The 13,770-nt window shown below is 44.8% G+C and overlaps 1 protein-coding gene across 1 annotated transcript in view; it reads left to right on the plus strand.

Moving 5' to 3' along the window:
• CDH13 (cadherin 13) overlaps positions 1 to 13,770 on the plus strand; it is a 1,026,047-nt gene that overhangs the window by 438,374 nt on the left and 573,903 nt on the right. Inside the window, exon 10 of the mRNA XM_044921967.1 lies at positions 8,484 to 8,600. Within this exon, the coding sequence (XP_044777902.1) occupies positions 8,484 to 8,600 (117 nt within the window). The remainder of the gene's footprint in view (positions 1 to 8,483; positions 8,601 to 13,770) is intronic.

Below are 13,770 nucleotides of genomic sequence, written 5' to 3' on the forward strand. Positions count from 1 at the left end.
GGAACACAGATTCCCTCCTCCTGGCAACTCTCAGAACAATGAGATCAGCTTCAAGAATGGAATAAATTGGAGATTGACTTCTGCAGTTCCATTCATTTGCAGAAATTGGCAGACGATTAAGCGTCCCCCTGCAGTACAGGTAGATGATCCTTTTAGCCAGAGGCTGATTGAGATTTTCTCTCCATCCTCCGCACACATAGAGTTGTGATTCTCCAAATACACTTGAATAAACAGGGCTAAGGAACTCTGTATGGACGCAGGCCTCCTTGTAAAGGTGGTCACCAGCTCGAGAGCTAAGTGACTTTGGGTAAGTCTCTTACATCTTTGAGCCTTAGGCCAATGGGCATGGTGGTTCTACCTGTGAGTTGTTGGATGGAGTAAATGGGATACTGGTCCCGCGTGACTAGCATCCGCCCGGCACATCCCTACCCCATAAATGGCAGTATTTGCTACAGCAGACTTGGTGAGGCCAGGACAAGGATGCCAAATAAATCTTCGGATTAGAAAGATGGGAAAGGAACAGGCTATATGACCTTATGACTAGAGTTTGGAATGCAAGCTTCAAACTCTCCAAAGGAATAATCTTCAGGATCCTTCAACCGGATGTGGAATTCAAACCCAAAAGCATCACACCTTTGCATGAAACCAGTAAAGGCTTCTCACTGCTCAGGAGTACATCTGACCTTCCCAGCTTGATCTACAACACTGTCCACACACAGGGCCGGGTTGACCATTGAGTCTCACGTGGCACTGCCCTCCCTTAACTCCTTGCCTCATCAGAGAGGATGCTCCCAGCTTCTGCAGTGTTTCGCCTTGTTGAAATATCTCCCCTTAGCACACGGCTTTGCCCAGGACTTACAATAGTAGGAGATAGAACAAAGGCAGATTCTTGTGGCTTCTTTGTTAAGTTGGTGCTATTTTCCCCTCTCATTTATTACCTGATACAAAAACAGGAACTGGGAGGGAGAGGAAGGCAGACCTGAGTCCTCTGTTCACTTCTGGCCCACGTGAGTATTGGCTCGTGAAGATCCTCTGACAGGTGGCAAGACAGATTGACGCTACTTTCTGGTCTAGGGTTCGGTGTGAAGGGAACAGGGTTGTTTCTCTCAAATCTCACTGCTCTTGGGGTGGTCTCAGCTGGGTGTGGTGGGAGGGCACAGTGAGAACCAAAGCCTGGAGTGTGGTCCCAGTGACGGAGTGCCATGCGGCCCAAAGCCTTTCTGTTCTCCTTCATTTCTGGAGCGCCTTGCCCTTGCATGTCTACTCTGGGCACCTTGCTTTGACAGGTGTCATAGGTGGCTTCTCTGGGAATAAATCTTGTCATGGGACACCTGTGTGGAGGAGGCTCATCGGGAAGAGGTCTTGGCATCCTCACCTATGGGGGAGTGAGAACAGCAGGAGTCTCAACCGTCGTGGGGCCAGCGGGGACCCTGGACGCCTGCACATGGTCCCACTGGAGGCCGGGGGCCTGGGCCCCTTACAGTCACTGGGTGTCGGCTCCATCCCTTTCTCCTTCACAATCCTCACACCACGGAGGCAAGTCCATGAAAACACTGTGGAAGCATATTGTGATTCCCTTTCCTGAAATGTTGGGAGAAGGCAGATGGGTACAGGCAGAAAGTAGATTCCTGGTAGCCTGTGGCCGGGGCTTGGAATAGGGGAGTGGCTAAATGTGGGCACCAGCTCTCCTTCGGGATGATGGAAATGTTCTAAAATTAGGTTGTGGTGATGATTGCTCAACTCTGTAAATTTCCTGATCATCACCACATTGCACGCTTAAAAACGGGTGAATTTGATGGTTCTTAAATTCTACCTCAAAAACACTTTCGAAGTGCCGTGCGAAGTAGAGGACAGAGGGACTCCACTCTGCCTCTCTCCAAATTGAACACTCATACTTGCATTTTCGGAGGAACCTCTGTGCCCTGGGAAGGCAGGGCTGGGAAAAGGAAGAAATGAGACAAATGAGCATCCTCACGTTCCCTCTTGAAGTCTGTTCTCCACACAGCAGCCGGCATGTGAGTCTTTTTAATTGTAGGTGGGCTCCTGTCACCTTTCAGATTAAACCCCCACCCCCCAAGACTCACATCTCTCACAAAGTAAAAGCCAGAGTCCTCTCTGTGGACTACACTCCTAGCCAGCCAGCACCTAAATTCCTTTCCCAGGTCCCTGGCTGGTCTCCCCCCCCATGCTCCTCCAGGTGCTCTGGCCAAGCAGGCCACCTCCCTCCTGCTGCCTGGCGGTCCCTCCTCCCCATGCGCACATGGCTCCCTCCTCCACCTTTCCAGGCGGCCCTTCCCCTAGCCTCCCTGGCAAAAACCTCAGCAGCCATCCACCCTGCACACCTTGCTTGTTTGTGCTCCGGGCCATTGTTTCTGCTTATGTCTTTCTCCCCACACTAGAATGTGAGCTCCACGGGGCAGAGGTTTGTCTCCTGCGCCGTACTTTCCCAGATGCTTAGAATTACTCCTGGTAGAGAAGAAGGCTCCATGGGTAGTATTTGAAAAAATGAATGAATGAATGAATATGAATCCAGGCTTCCTCCCCTTTTCACATCCTTCACTTCTTTCCTCCTTCCTCCTTCCCCAGCCCCCGGCCCCTCCGCTGGCCACAGTTATTAGGATGCACCCCCCCCCCTTATATCCAGCGTGCTCTTTTCACTGTGTGATGTGACACCCTCAGGGAGTGTGAAACTTCCTTCTAACACACCGCCAATTTCTCCTGACATTGAGAAGCAGAGAAGAAAGCAAATGGGATTGTAAACCCAAACACCCTACAACAGAAAGACAAAAGGCTCCAGTGAGCCCGCAGGAGACGAGAGACGTTCTGGAAGGGGGCTGATTCTCCTGTAATAAAGTCCTGCATGAGCGAGTCTCCCCGAGGACACGATTCTGCCCCTCTGACTTGAGCAAGATTGGATGAGGCTGCTGCAGGCCTCCTTCTCTTCCAGGCTCAAAGATGCGGAAGATCATCGTCCAGCAACTGCAGGGCCGTAGGGAGGGCCCCATGGGAGGCACACGCCTGTATGTGTGCCCCTGTGGCTGAGAAAACTGCCTCGGTCTGAAGCAGGAAGGTGTGTTGTGTGTGTCATATGTGTCCTTGGGTTTAGGCTTGTCGTGTGTGGCTGTTGCATATGTATTTATTCATGAGTGTGTGTGTGTGTGTGTACACGTGGTGTGCCTGAGCATTTGTGTCCGATGAGAATTTTGACATCAGTGTTCAGGTGTCTAGTGAATCTGGAAATCTGGAGGCGTCTGTGTGTCTATGTGGGTCTGTGTTAAGATCTGGCCTTATGCCACCGACAGCTGAATTACTCACTCGTAAAAGGGACTGAGTGGCTTGTCTTCATTTCCTCACATCCCTGTCCTGGTATTAATAAGACCCATCCTTCACTTTTGTGCTGTTCTTTGGAGAGCACAGAGCGCTTCCATGCACAACTTTTCATTTCATTCTGAGAACCAAGAGCATGGGCAGATTATCCCCCCTTACAGATGAGAAATTCCCCTTCACCCTTTCTCTGTCCTCAAGAAGAGCAGTTTCCATCCTCCCTGCTTGGGCTGACTGCTACTGATCCAGCCCCGTCCCATCCCCATGGGCACGCACCCTCATCACTTGCCCCCTGCGCTCGCCCCACGCCACTGTTTCCCTCTGTGAGCCCTTTCCTCCCTGTGCCCGGCACACGTCCTGGCCTCCCCTCTAATAACTGATATGATAAACTTCTTTCCGTGTCTCTCCTTACCTTCTGCACCAAAGCCCTCGCTTCTCATTGATTCCTCTGACACCCAACCCTAACACACTGTTAAGCTGCTCTTTCTAAAATCAATACCTATTCGTTGTCCAGTCCAACAGCCTCCTTCTGGCATTCGGCTTTTTGGAGGGGATGTGTGCATTGTGTGATATGGCCTTGCAACCCCTTCCTTCTTGACATTCTTACCTCTTCATCCTTCTGGTTTCCCCCTTTTTGCCACCTAACCTTTCCGTGGCTTTTACTGGCCTTTTAGAAACCCATCGAATGGTTGAGCCCCTCCCCTTTCCCTCTTGACATACTGTGCCTGGTGTCAGCTTCTCCTTTCTGTCCCGCTACCCTTGTACCTGGGTGATTGTGACATCTCTCTCCCTCAGTCATTGCTCCCTCCCGAAGACAACTCTTTCTGTGCCCTCTAGAAATCTCTGTTGGATGCCCAACAGCCCCTCAAGTCTACCAGTCTACAGCATGCAACGCCTGTGCCCAGAACTGCTGTTTTGTTTGTTTGTTTGTTTTGTTTTTACACTCAGATCGGGAGGCTAGAATGGGGGGGTGGGGGGAGGTGTGGCCATGGTGAGGGTGGAGGGACTGGAGAGGGGAGGAGGCCACTGCAGCATTTCAGCTGAGGGGTACAGGTGTCTGGATCCCAGGCCATGGTAGGGGGCAGGCGAGCAAGCAAAACACATCTGACAGGTGAAAACCAAAGTCAAGGATGCAGCGAGGGGTAGAAGAACGTCTGTGAGATGAGGACAGGGAGGTTGCTCAGGATGATTCCAGGGGAGGCAGAATTGGCCCACTGTCCCCTTGTATCCTCTCTGACCTTCTTCTCCAGTAACTGAATTTTTAGCTGGGCATGTGACCACACAGTGACTACTTTCCCAGACTCCCTTATAGACTGGTACAGCCATGTGGTCAAGTTCTGGCCAATGGGATGCAAGCAGAGGTGATGTGTGCAACTGCCAGGGCATGCCCTTAAATGTGGGAGCATACCCTTCTCCGTCCCCTTTCTTCTCACTGGCTAGAGAGTAGCTGTGAGGGCAGGAGCCGGGGGCACCATCTTGGGCCATGAGGTGGAAGTTTCCTGTTAAAGCAGAGCAAGAAGGGGGAGCTTGGATCCTTGATAAGAGAGAGATGAGTCTCTATCTTGTTAAGCTTCTGTTATTCTGGGTTTCTGTTACAGCTTCCAGACCTGAATGGTTGGTTATACTTGGTTTGTGCCCTTGACTAAAACAGGGGCTGTGGGGAGCTGGCCAAGCTGCTCCTTTACCCCGATGTTCCATTCTTTCCCACATGTTGTCTCTTCTCCTTCTATAAACAGCTCTTAGGTTGGTCAGATTCTTTATATTCCCTTGGCTTCTGTGTTCTTTCCTTGAGGTTACCACCCCCCCCCCAGCCTGGTGCATTCAGAGGCTTCCCATCCTGGATTGACAGATACAAGCACACACAGTCGAGCATAAACACACTGCACGGCACACCTGTCTAGATCTGCACAAGGTGTATGACTGTCAGTCACATTAGATGCTCTGGCTCCTATGTGGTCCCCATCACATGAAAGCACATGGCTTCAGAGCACACAAACCCTTTAGCACGGACCTGATCAAAGACACAGAAGCACGTATCAAGGTAGACATTTGTCAACAAACACATAGTTGTCGATTTACACATAAATCACAGCCAAAGACAAAAGCAGAGCAACTGACATGAAAACACAGCCACGGACAAATACTTATTGAGGTCCCTGCCATTGTGAGGCAAAAAGTTGGGAGACACAGGAGGTCCCGGCCCCCAGAATTCCTTCCTGCGCTCACCATGGAGGGCTCTCGGATGCACACGGAAGCATCTCTAAAATCAGCCATTCGCACCTTCTACCCTGCTCTCTTCTACACATGCTGTTTGCCATTCTGAGACTCAGAGCTGCCTGCTTCTTTTCTTAGGCACTTTAAACCCAAGAGCTGACACAGCTGTGCTGGTTGGTAAGCTTCTGGGATGCCGTGAGAGCTGGGGACGGGGACTGGCCACTGCAGGCTTGCTCACTGGTGAGTGGGGAGGCCACCAGCTGTAGGAATGGAGACTCGGGAGCCTGACCCCCTAGGTCCCCATGAGGACAAAAATATCACCCATCCACAGACCTGCAAACACCAATAAGCCCTTTACTACAAACAATGGAAAGTTTTGTTACTGATGACACAATATGCTTTTTCATTACTTTAGAAACATTACACCTGTTGTCATCATGAACTGAAGCCTACATTTCCGTGTCACAGAGCCAAATCACCAACCCCTCATATTTGCATAGAACTTTAAGTCTTTTCGTAGTGCTTGCTGAGACATTCTCTCATCTAAACCTCAAGATTTCTTTTATTGTAAGTGAGATTCATATGTCGTACATATTTTACATATTTTCTGTTCCTTTGCCTTTTCCTCACAAACCAACAGAATCTTCACAGATGTTATGTACATCAGTGTTCTATGAATATAATCCACTGGGTTTTTCATTGTCTGATCATGGTCTGTTCCATTCTCTCTTTCTCTATGCTGTTTTTTGCCTGGCTGGGCTGCGTTATTTTGTTGGTGGTGGTGGTTGGATGCGTGGATTTGTTGTTGTTGTTTTAACCCTTGCTATTTTTACTCTATTACATATACAACACTCTAGTTTTCTGTCTTTACCTGAATAGAATTATTTGGTCTTCCCAGAAACCAAAGAGTCTTTATTTGCACTCATACATTGAGATGTTAAATGTTATTCTTTTATGCTTACTATAGTTTATGTAAGATCGGAAGTGCCTAGTATGGTGTTCTGTGTTTCCCTACACGTTTTCTCCTACGTATTCTCTCCACTAGCTAGGTGAATTGAGCAAGTCATATGGCCTCTCTGAACCTGATGTTCCTCATTAGTTGAGGACGGACAAGATTTACTTGAGAAGTTAATTGCAAATATGAGAGTGGACACATGTAATGTGCCCAGCACATTGCCCAGGGCACACGTGAGAAATTGTTATTATTAGAGTAGTCTGTGGTGGTGATTGTGGAAGCAGTCAAATGTGGTAGTCGTGATTAGAACATGCTCTTCAAGGCTGCATTACTGCTATCTAAGAGTGTCTCCTGCTGATGCACTCAAATTCAACTTTGTCTTGCCTTTGAACATTCAGGTTGTTTGCCATTTTTACCCTTAATAAATAATGTCTAGCTGAATACGTTCCTGCATTCAGTTTTATTCTTCTTTTGAATTTAGTATTTGAATGTATTCCTAGGAGTGATATCGCCAAGTGAAGGGATATGTACTTTTGTAAGATTCCCGATAACTAAATATTGCCTGATTGCTTCCCACAAGAGGACCATCAGATTACACTCCCACCAAAATCTAGAGAAAAATTACAGAAGCTTTCTTAGCCTTAGTTGATCTGGTTTCCTGTTTGACTTTTCTTATATAGATTTTCCTTTAAAACTATACACACAGACACACACACATACATGCATGCATATACACACATACTTTTGTGGGGCATGGATCAGTGATGGTACTTAAATATCATTTGCCACCTGATTTTGGTAGGAGCCTGTTGTCCAAAGTTTGAGACGCTTACGTTTGGTGGTACATAACATAATTTCGGTTAGTAGGTAGCCATTGACTGAGATTGGTTTATATACTGAAAGTGATATTCCCCTTTCAATTCTCTTTCAGTCCTCTGATCAGATCAAGGGGAAAGTCTGAGCTTGGTGCTCACAACCCTTTAATGCCCCACTATACCTTTCTTATCTCCCTGTTAAAAATATCTTAGGGGCACCTGGGTGGCACAGTCCGTTGAGTGTCAGATTCTTGGTTCCAACTCAGGTCCTGATATCACGGTGGTGAGATCGAGCCCCACATCAGGCTCTGCACTCAGCACGGAGTCTGCTTGAGACTCTCTGCCCCTCCCCCACCTCTCTCAAATAAATAAATAAATCTTTAAAAAAAAAATAAAAGAAAAGAGAACCTTATTTTTTCCCCTGAGTTTCTAGCTCAAATTGAATACCATCATTTGGTCTCTGGTATGTTTATTTTCATGTTTTCCTACTTTTTATGGAAAGCAATACAGGTACTTCATTTAAATTATGATACAAAGTTTCCTTTTTTGCACACATTTATGTCATTGAATAGGTAAATTACTGACAGGGCAGAAATCTTGACAGTGCTGTTCCAATAATTGAAGTTTGGAACATATATACAGCATGGATAGTGCATTCCAACAGTTGACCTACTAATAATAACAAATAGTCCTCGAGAAAACATTGACTAGGAGTCCCCATATTGCCTGATATAGTTTGGACCTTTGTGATTGCCCCTTCATCCCTATTCATTTTTGAGCATAAGGACCTTGCAGTTGACCATGAGGAGAGTCACTTTTATATCCAGTGGGTTCTGTGGGTTAGTGATCAGGTGAGTAATCTCCTCACCTGGCAGATTAAGAACGGGAATATACAAGTACTGAAGGATGTATAAATCAAGACTGACATTGTGAATAGAATGATTCAGAAGATGGGATTAAAGAGCTTAATGATAGTCATTGTGAATCACAATGTCAGCTTTAGTATGATTCTAATGATGTACTTGCTAACGCTAATGAGGTTTGATAGAATAAAATTAACAATGTCCAAACAGCTGTATGCTTTCACAACAAAGGAACCATATCTCAGAGCAGACTGATACATTCTTTCCGTGAGGGATTTTTGTCAATTGATTTTGGTTTTTTTTCTCTTTTAGGATATATTTAAATTTGCAAGAACTTCTCCTGTCCCAAGACAAAAGAGGTCTATTGTGGTATCTCCCATTTTAATTCCAGAGAATCAGAGACAACCTTTCCCAAGAGATGTTGGCAAGGTAAGTCAGACAAAAGACAAATGACATAACAAAGGCATATTTTTATTAAGAGGAGAGCATACACAAGGCAAGCTGACTTTGACTGTCTTGGTGGCCACCTGAAATCGGTCTCTATTCCTCTATGATAAGAAGCCATGATGGTTTTGCCAATAAAAGAATGACAAAAATCCATCAAACAATAAAAAAGTATTTACAAAAAAACAATAATAACCCCTCTGAATATCATGCTTTGGAGAGCTACATGGCAAATAACAATGCTAAAGTTATGTTTGTAAGATGTCATTTGTTAAGAAATAGACTCATTGCTTTTAAGATCACGTCCAGGCAACCAGTCAGATACTCTACTATACTATACTAGTATAGTAATGTGATGATACATGGCCTTTTTATTTAGATCCTAGTTTTCTTTTCCTTTTTTTATTTTTAAATATTTGTTTATTTATTCAAGAGAGAGGGAGAGAGTCAGGGGGAGGGGCAGAGGGAGAGGGAGAGAGAGTCTTAAGCAGACTCCACCTGGAGCTCAGAGCCCAATGTGGGGCTTGATCTCATGACCCCAAGATCACAACCTGAGCCAAAACCAAGAGTCAGATGGCCCAAATGATTGCACCACCCAGGCACCCCTAGAACCTAGTTTTCAAAGGTGTAAGTCCAGGAGCACCACGGGGTCAGCTCTCTAAAAACTAAACCAGATCAAAAGAACTAAATCATCCTAACCAGACCCAGAAAACATTGTTGCATGAGTCAGGGCAATAACTTTTCCAGGAAGAAATATTTACTGTTAAATGGGCAGAAATACTGATGTGCCTGGTCAACACATCCTCTTCCCCTAGAAAAGCCAACATGGAGAATCAAATTTAAACCAGTTGGTATTTTTTGGTCATCACAGAATTTGAACAGTGGTGGTTAGTTCAACAAATGACCTTAATGGCTAGTCCTATTGGACTATTTATTCATTCATTACATAAATAAGGAGCATCTGTTATATGGCAGTCTCCAAGATTGGGCCTGGATCACTATTGGTATGAACAGCACAGAAGCCCTGATTGTGATAGACCTTGTATGGTAGTGGGGAGACAGATATTTTGATGAGTACATAAACAAACAAGAAAATTGCAAAGGATAAGAAATTCTGTGAAGAGCAGAAGCAGCTCTTCAGAAAGAGAGTAAATGGCCAGACCAGGGAGTAGATGGACAGAAGTGTTCACACAAGTGGCTGGGAATGCTGGTTGGAGACCCTGGTGTTTGATTGGAGACTGGAAAGATGAGAAAGGGACATCCATGGGAAGATCTGGGGAGGCTGCATTCTTAGCAGAGGGCACTGCATATGCAAAGGTCTGCAGGTGGGAAAGAGTGAGGCATAGTTGGGGAGGAAAATGTCTGGATGACTGCAATGAGGCAAGCAAGGAAGAGAGTGTTAAGAGCTGAAGTCAGAGAAGCTGGCCTGTCGTAGGGCCTCCAGAGACCATGGTGAGTGGGAATTTCATTGTGTACACATCAAGGAACCACTGGAAGTTCACCCCGTATGTGTGCTGAAAGACCCCCAGGCAGCCTCATAGGGAATGATTTGTGGGAGCAGAGTGGTCAGGAGAAGTGGACACAGAAAGATCTGCCAAGAGGGGTGTTTTAGGGTGACCTGGACCTGAAGTGAGGGTAACTTGCACTATTAGAAATCTATTCCTGTTGGAAATTAAAGGCATGAATAATCCAAAGTCCTAGTAATCACCATGTTTGTGATTTTAAACTATCACTGTGCCAAAGACACCTTTCTTTAAGCAAAATCTTGCCGGGAGTCCAGGACATGATGCAGAAGGAACCAGAGCTGTTCCAAGTGGACAGCAGTGGGGTTGATGAGCCCTGCCTTTGGACAGCCCTAACAACTGTAATGGCCCTTGTATAGGTGTCCCTGAAGCCACGGGTGGCATTCACCAAGGGCCAGATTCCTCAAGTCTGCAAGGCTCTGCCCCCACACAGTTTCAGAGACCAAGTTGCATCTTGCTCTTTAGACCTTTATGTAAGCCTGGTGTTCTCAACCCTCATTGTACATCAGAGTTGCCTAGGGCAGTTAAAATACAGATGCCAGGCTCCACCTTCCAAGATCAATTCAGTTGGTCAAGGAGTGAGAACAAAGCATCAGTATTTTTTTTTTTTTAATCCCATATGATTCTGATGGGCAGCCAGGGTTGAAAACCACTGGCCTAAACCAGTCCTACTTTAAGAGGAGCTATGGACCAGCAGCATCAGCACCACCTGGTTGTGAATAGGTTTTGCTGTATGTCTATGCTTTTTATGCCTTTGAAAGAACTTTTTTCCTCTTTGTGCCTGCTTGGTTTTATTAATTCATCTTATCCTTTCCTTTATATCCTATGCCTTACCTTCATCAACTCCACTAATAGCTAACAAGTGATGCTCTGCTGAACTGTGAGAGAGTATATGGGTGTCTTCAGAGAGTGCTGGGGAGGTGGGGAGAAAGGATACATATCCCACCCACCCATCCAAACTCTCTGAGTGAGGCAGCTCTAATTTTATAAATATCACATATCAGACTTTTGTGTAGGATGCCATTTGAAGTAGAGAGACTCTGTGTTTATGAAAGCATAAAGATACTTATCTCACTTTGGTTTCCCCCAGAAGCTGACCCTGAGACAAGAATTCTAAGGCAAGTAGTTTATTTAGGAGATGAAGAGAATACTCGTAAGGGAGTGAGGAAGTGAGACAGGGAAAGAAAGCAGCCAGTTGAGAGGCCTGTTTATCAAGGCAACTATGGCTGTATGTTGGTGACTGCATTGTAATCCCAAGGGGAAATTCTAGGAAATGGTATAAAGCACACTCTGCAGGGGAGGGAGCTGGGGTATTTATACACCAACCCATCCGTCTTTGGTTGAGGGTCTTTCCCAAAGGTGTAAACTCTCCAGCACATCCAGCCTTCCCTGTGCTCTGGCTCCAGCACAAGGGCCTTCTGAGGCCGGGGGGAGACAGCTGGAAGTCTGCTGGTGTGCCCTGAAAAGGTGTGATCCAAGGGAGGGGACAGGGCACTGATGGATTCTGTTCCATCACTGAACTTAATATAAATACTTTTGCTTTACAGGCCAGGTTTTCCTTGTCTCATCTTCTGCTCCCATTTCATTTTCTGAACTAACTTTCTTGTCTCATCCCTTTGAAGCTGACTGTACTTGCTTCTTTCCATTAATAAATACTCGCAGCATCCCAGGCAGGAAAATCTCTGAAATTCATGTCAATTCACATCAATAAGCACATATTCAGCATCTGCTATTTATAAGGCACTGCGTGAGGGGCTGGAGAGTTAATGACAAAAGGCAATAGACAGGGTCCTTAATTTCACAGGATTACAGAAGAGTAGAAAAAATCATCACAAATGCATTATTTGTCCAATACTATAAAGTATAAGCATCTTTCATCTCTTATGTTGAATTCTCATAATAGCAACCCCATGAGGATCATCTTCCAAAGTGCCACCTGAGAGTAATGAGACTCAGAGGGATAGTCACCTGTCTGGAGTCACAGTCAGTTAGTAGCAGAGATGAGCTCCATGCCAGCTCTTTGAGATTTCACAGTCTCTGCTCTTAACTAGTATGCTCAGTGCTACTAAGTACAATTTGAGAATTTTCTTTCATGGAATGAAATGTCTTTGCTAACAATTACTCTCTTTAAAACAGCATTAAAATTAAATTTAATTGTTTGAAGTGCACACATACACACACAAAATAGGATGGATAGAGGGCTGGGTGAATGGATAGATATATGATAAAACAAGTATAGTAAAATGTTAATGGTAGAATCTAGGTGGTGGGCATAAGGTTGATCACTGAACACTTGTTTCAACTTTTCCTCCATTTGTAAATTTCATGATACAATGTTGGAAAAAAATTAAGCTTAACTAAATACAAAATTATCACAAAACACACAGGAATTGGCATGTCAGCACAAAAATATTTTTTGTTTGTTTATCTTGAACTTCAAGAGGATGGGTGGAGACTTAAGTATCTATTTCTTTATTTTCTTTTTCTTTTTTTGCCATATTTTATCACAATCTGAATCCCTTTAAAGAAAGGAGACTCATATACTACAGGGTCAAGGCATCAAAGGGTGCTGCAGCTAATCCACTCTCGGGGTGGGGGGTGTTCTCAGTTGAGGCTGTGCTATGTAGAATTGTATATTGACAGAAAGGCCATGCAGGGCAGCTCTAGGGATCAGACAGAGTTTTGGCTGATGCATAATTTATCTTCCAAATAATTAATTAGTTGGTAAGTGGCTAAATTACTGGAATTAGGGGACTGCTTTTCCATCATCTCTCTCAATGTTTCTGAAAAATGGGTTAAAGACCCAATTGTGAACACACTCCCTCAAACCTGTGATTTCCTTCTTGTTTCTGAATTCTAGATGGCAGCGAGGATCTGGGGGCTTGTGCCCTAAAGAGAAATGTGTAGTTCCCAACATGTGATTTTTCCCTCCCCCTTCAAAGTATGACTATTTCAAAATTTGGGCCATAAATAATTTCTTAGTTTTACCAACTTTCACTGATAAATATTTGATTGCATCTTTAGAGATTTTTGAGTTCTTGGGCCTGATTGATTGAGAGCAGGGGACTTTAAATCTGTGAGGCAGCAAGGAGGTCTTTGGGAGACGTATTTTATTCTGTTTTATATTAAGTTTGAAAGACAAGTCATTTATGAAATGCTTATTAGAGATTCTACTTTCATCACAAACCCTTTTCATCAAAACCAATGAAAGTACATTTTACTGAAAATCCTTTTTTTATATCCCCTATAAATTGGTAGAATGGGCCTTTAGAAGGACATCTTTAACCCAGGATGGAAGAAATATGTAATTGGACCATGTGCTTTTCGTAAAGGGAATCAACATAGATCATTAGACCAAATCATGAAAACCACTCAATCAGGACTCTGCTTTGATTGTGTCATGAATACATGAGGATAATTTATGGCAGTTCCTAAATACTCCTCAGACTTCTAAGCATATGGTTTATTAGGGATCTCCCTACATCCAGGTGTTCTGTACCTCCCCATTTATGCCCACCCATGGAAACAGGTGCCAAGGAATCTGGTGTCTCAGAATTGAATCTGCTTTATTCCATTTAATAGTCATACATATCACTTTGAGAACCCAGGGGTGCCAAGCTGTGTCCTCAGAA

The sequence above is a fragment of the Neomonachus schauinslandi genome, chromosome 16 (genome assembly GCF_002201575.2).
Source record: "Neomonachus schauinslandi chromosome 16, ASM220157v2, whole genome shotgun sequence".
In the NCBI taxonomy this organism is placed as follows: Eukaryota; Metazoa; Chordata; class Mammalia; order Carnivora; family Phocidae; genus Neomonachus; species Neomonachus schauinslandi.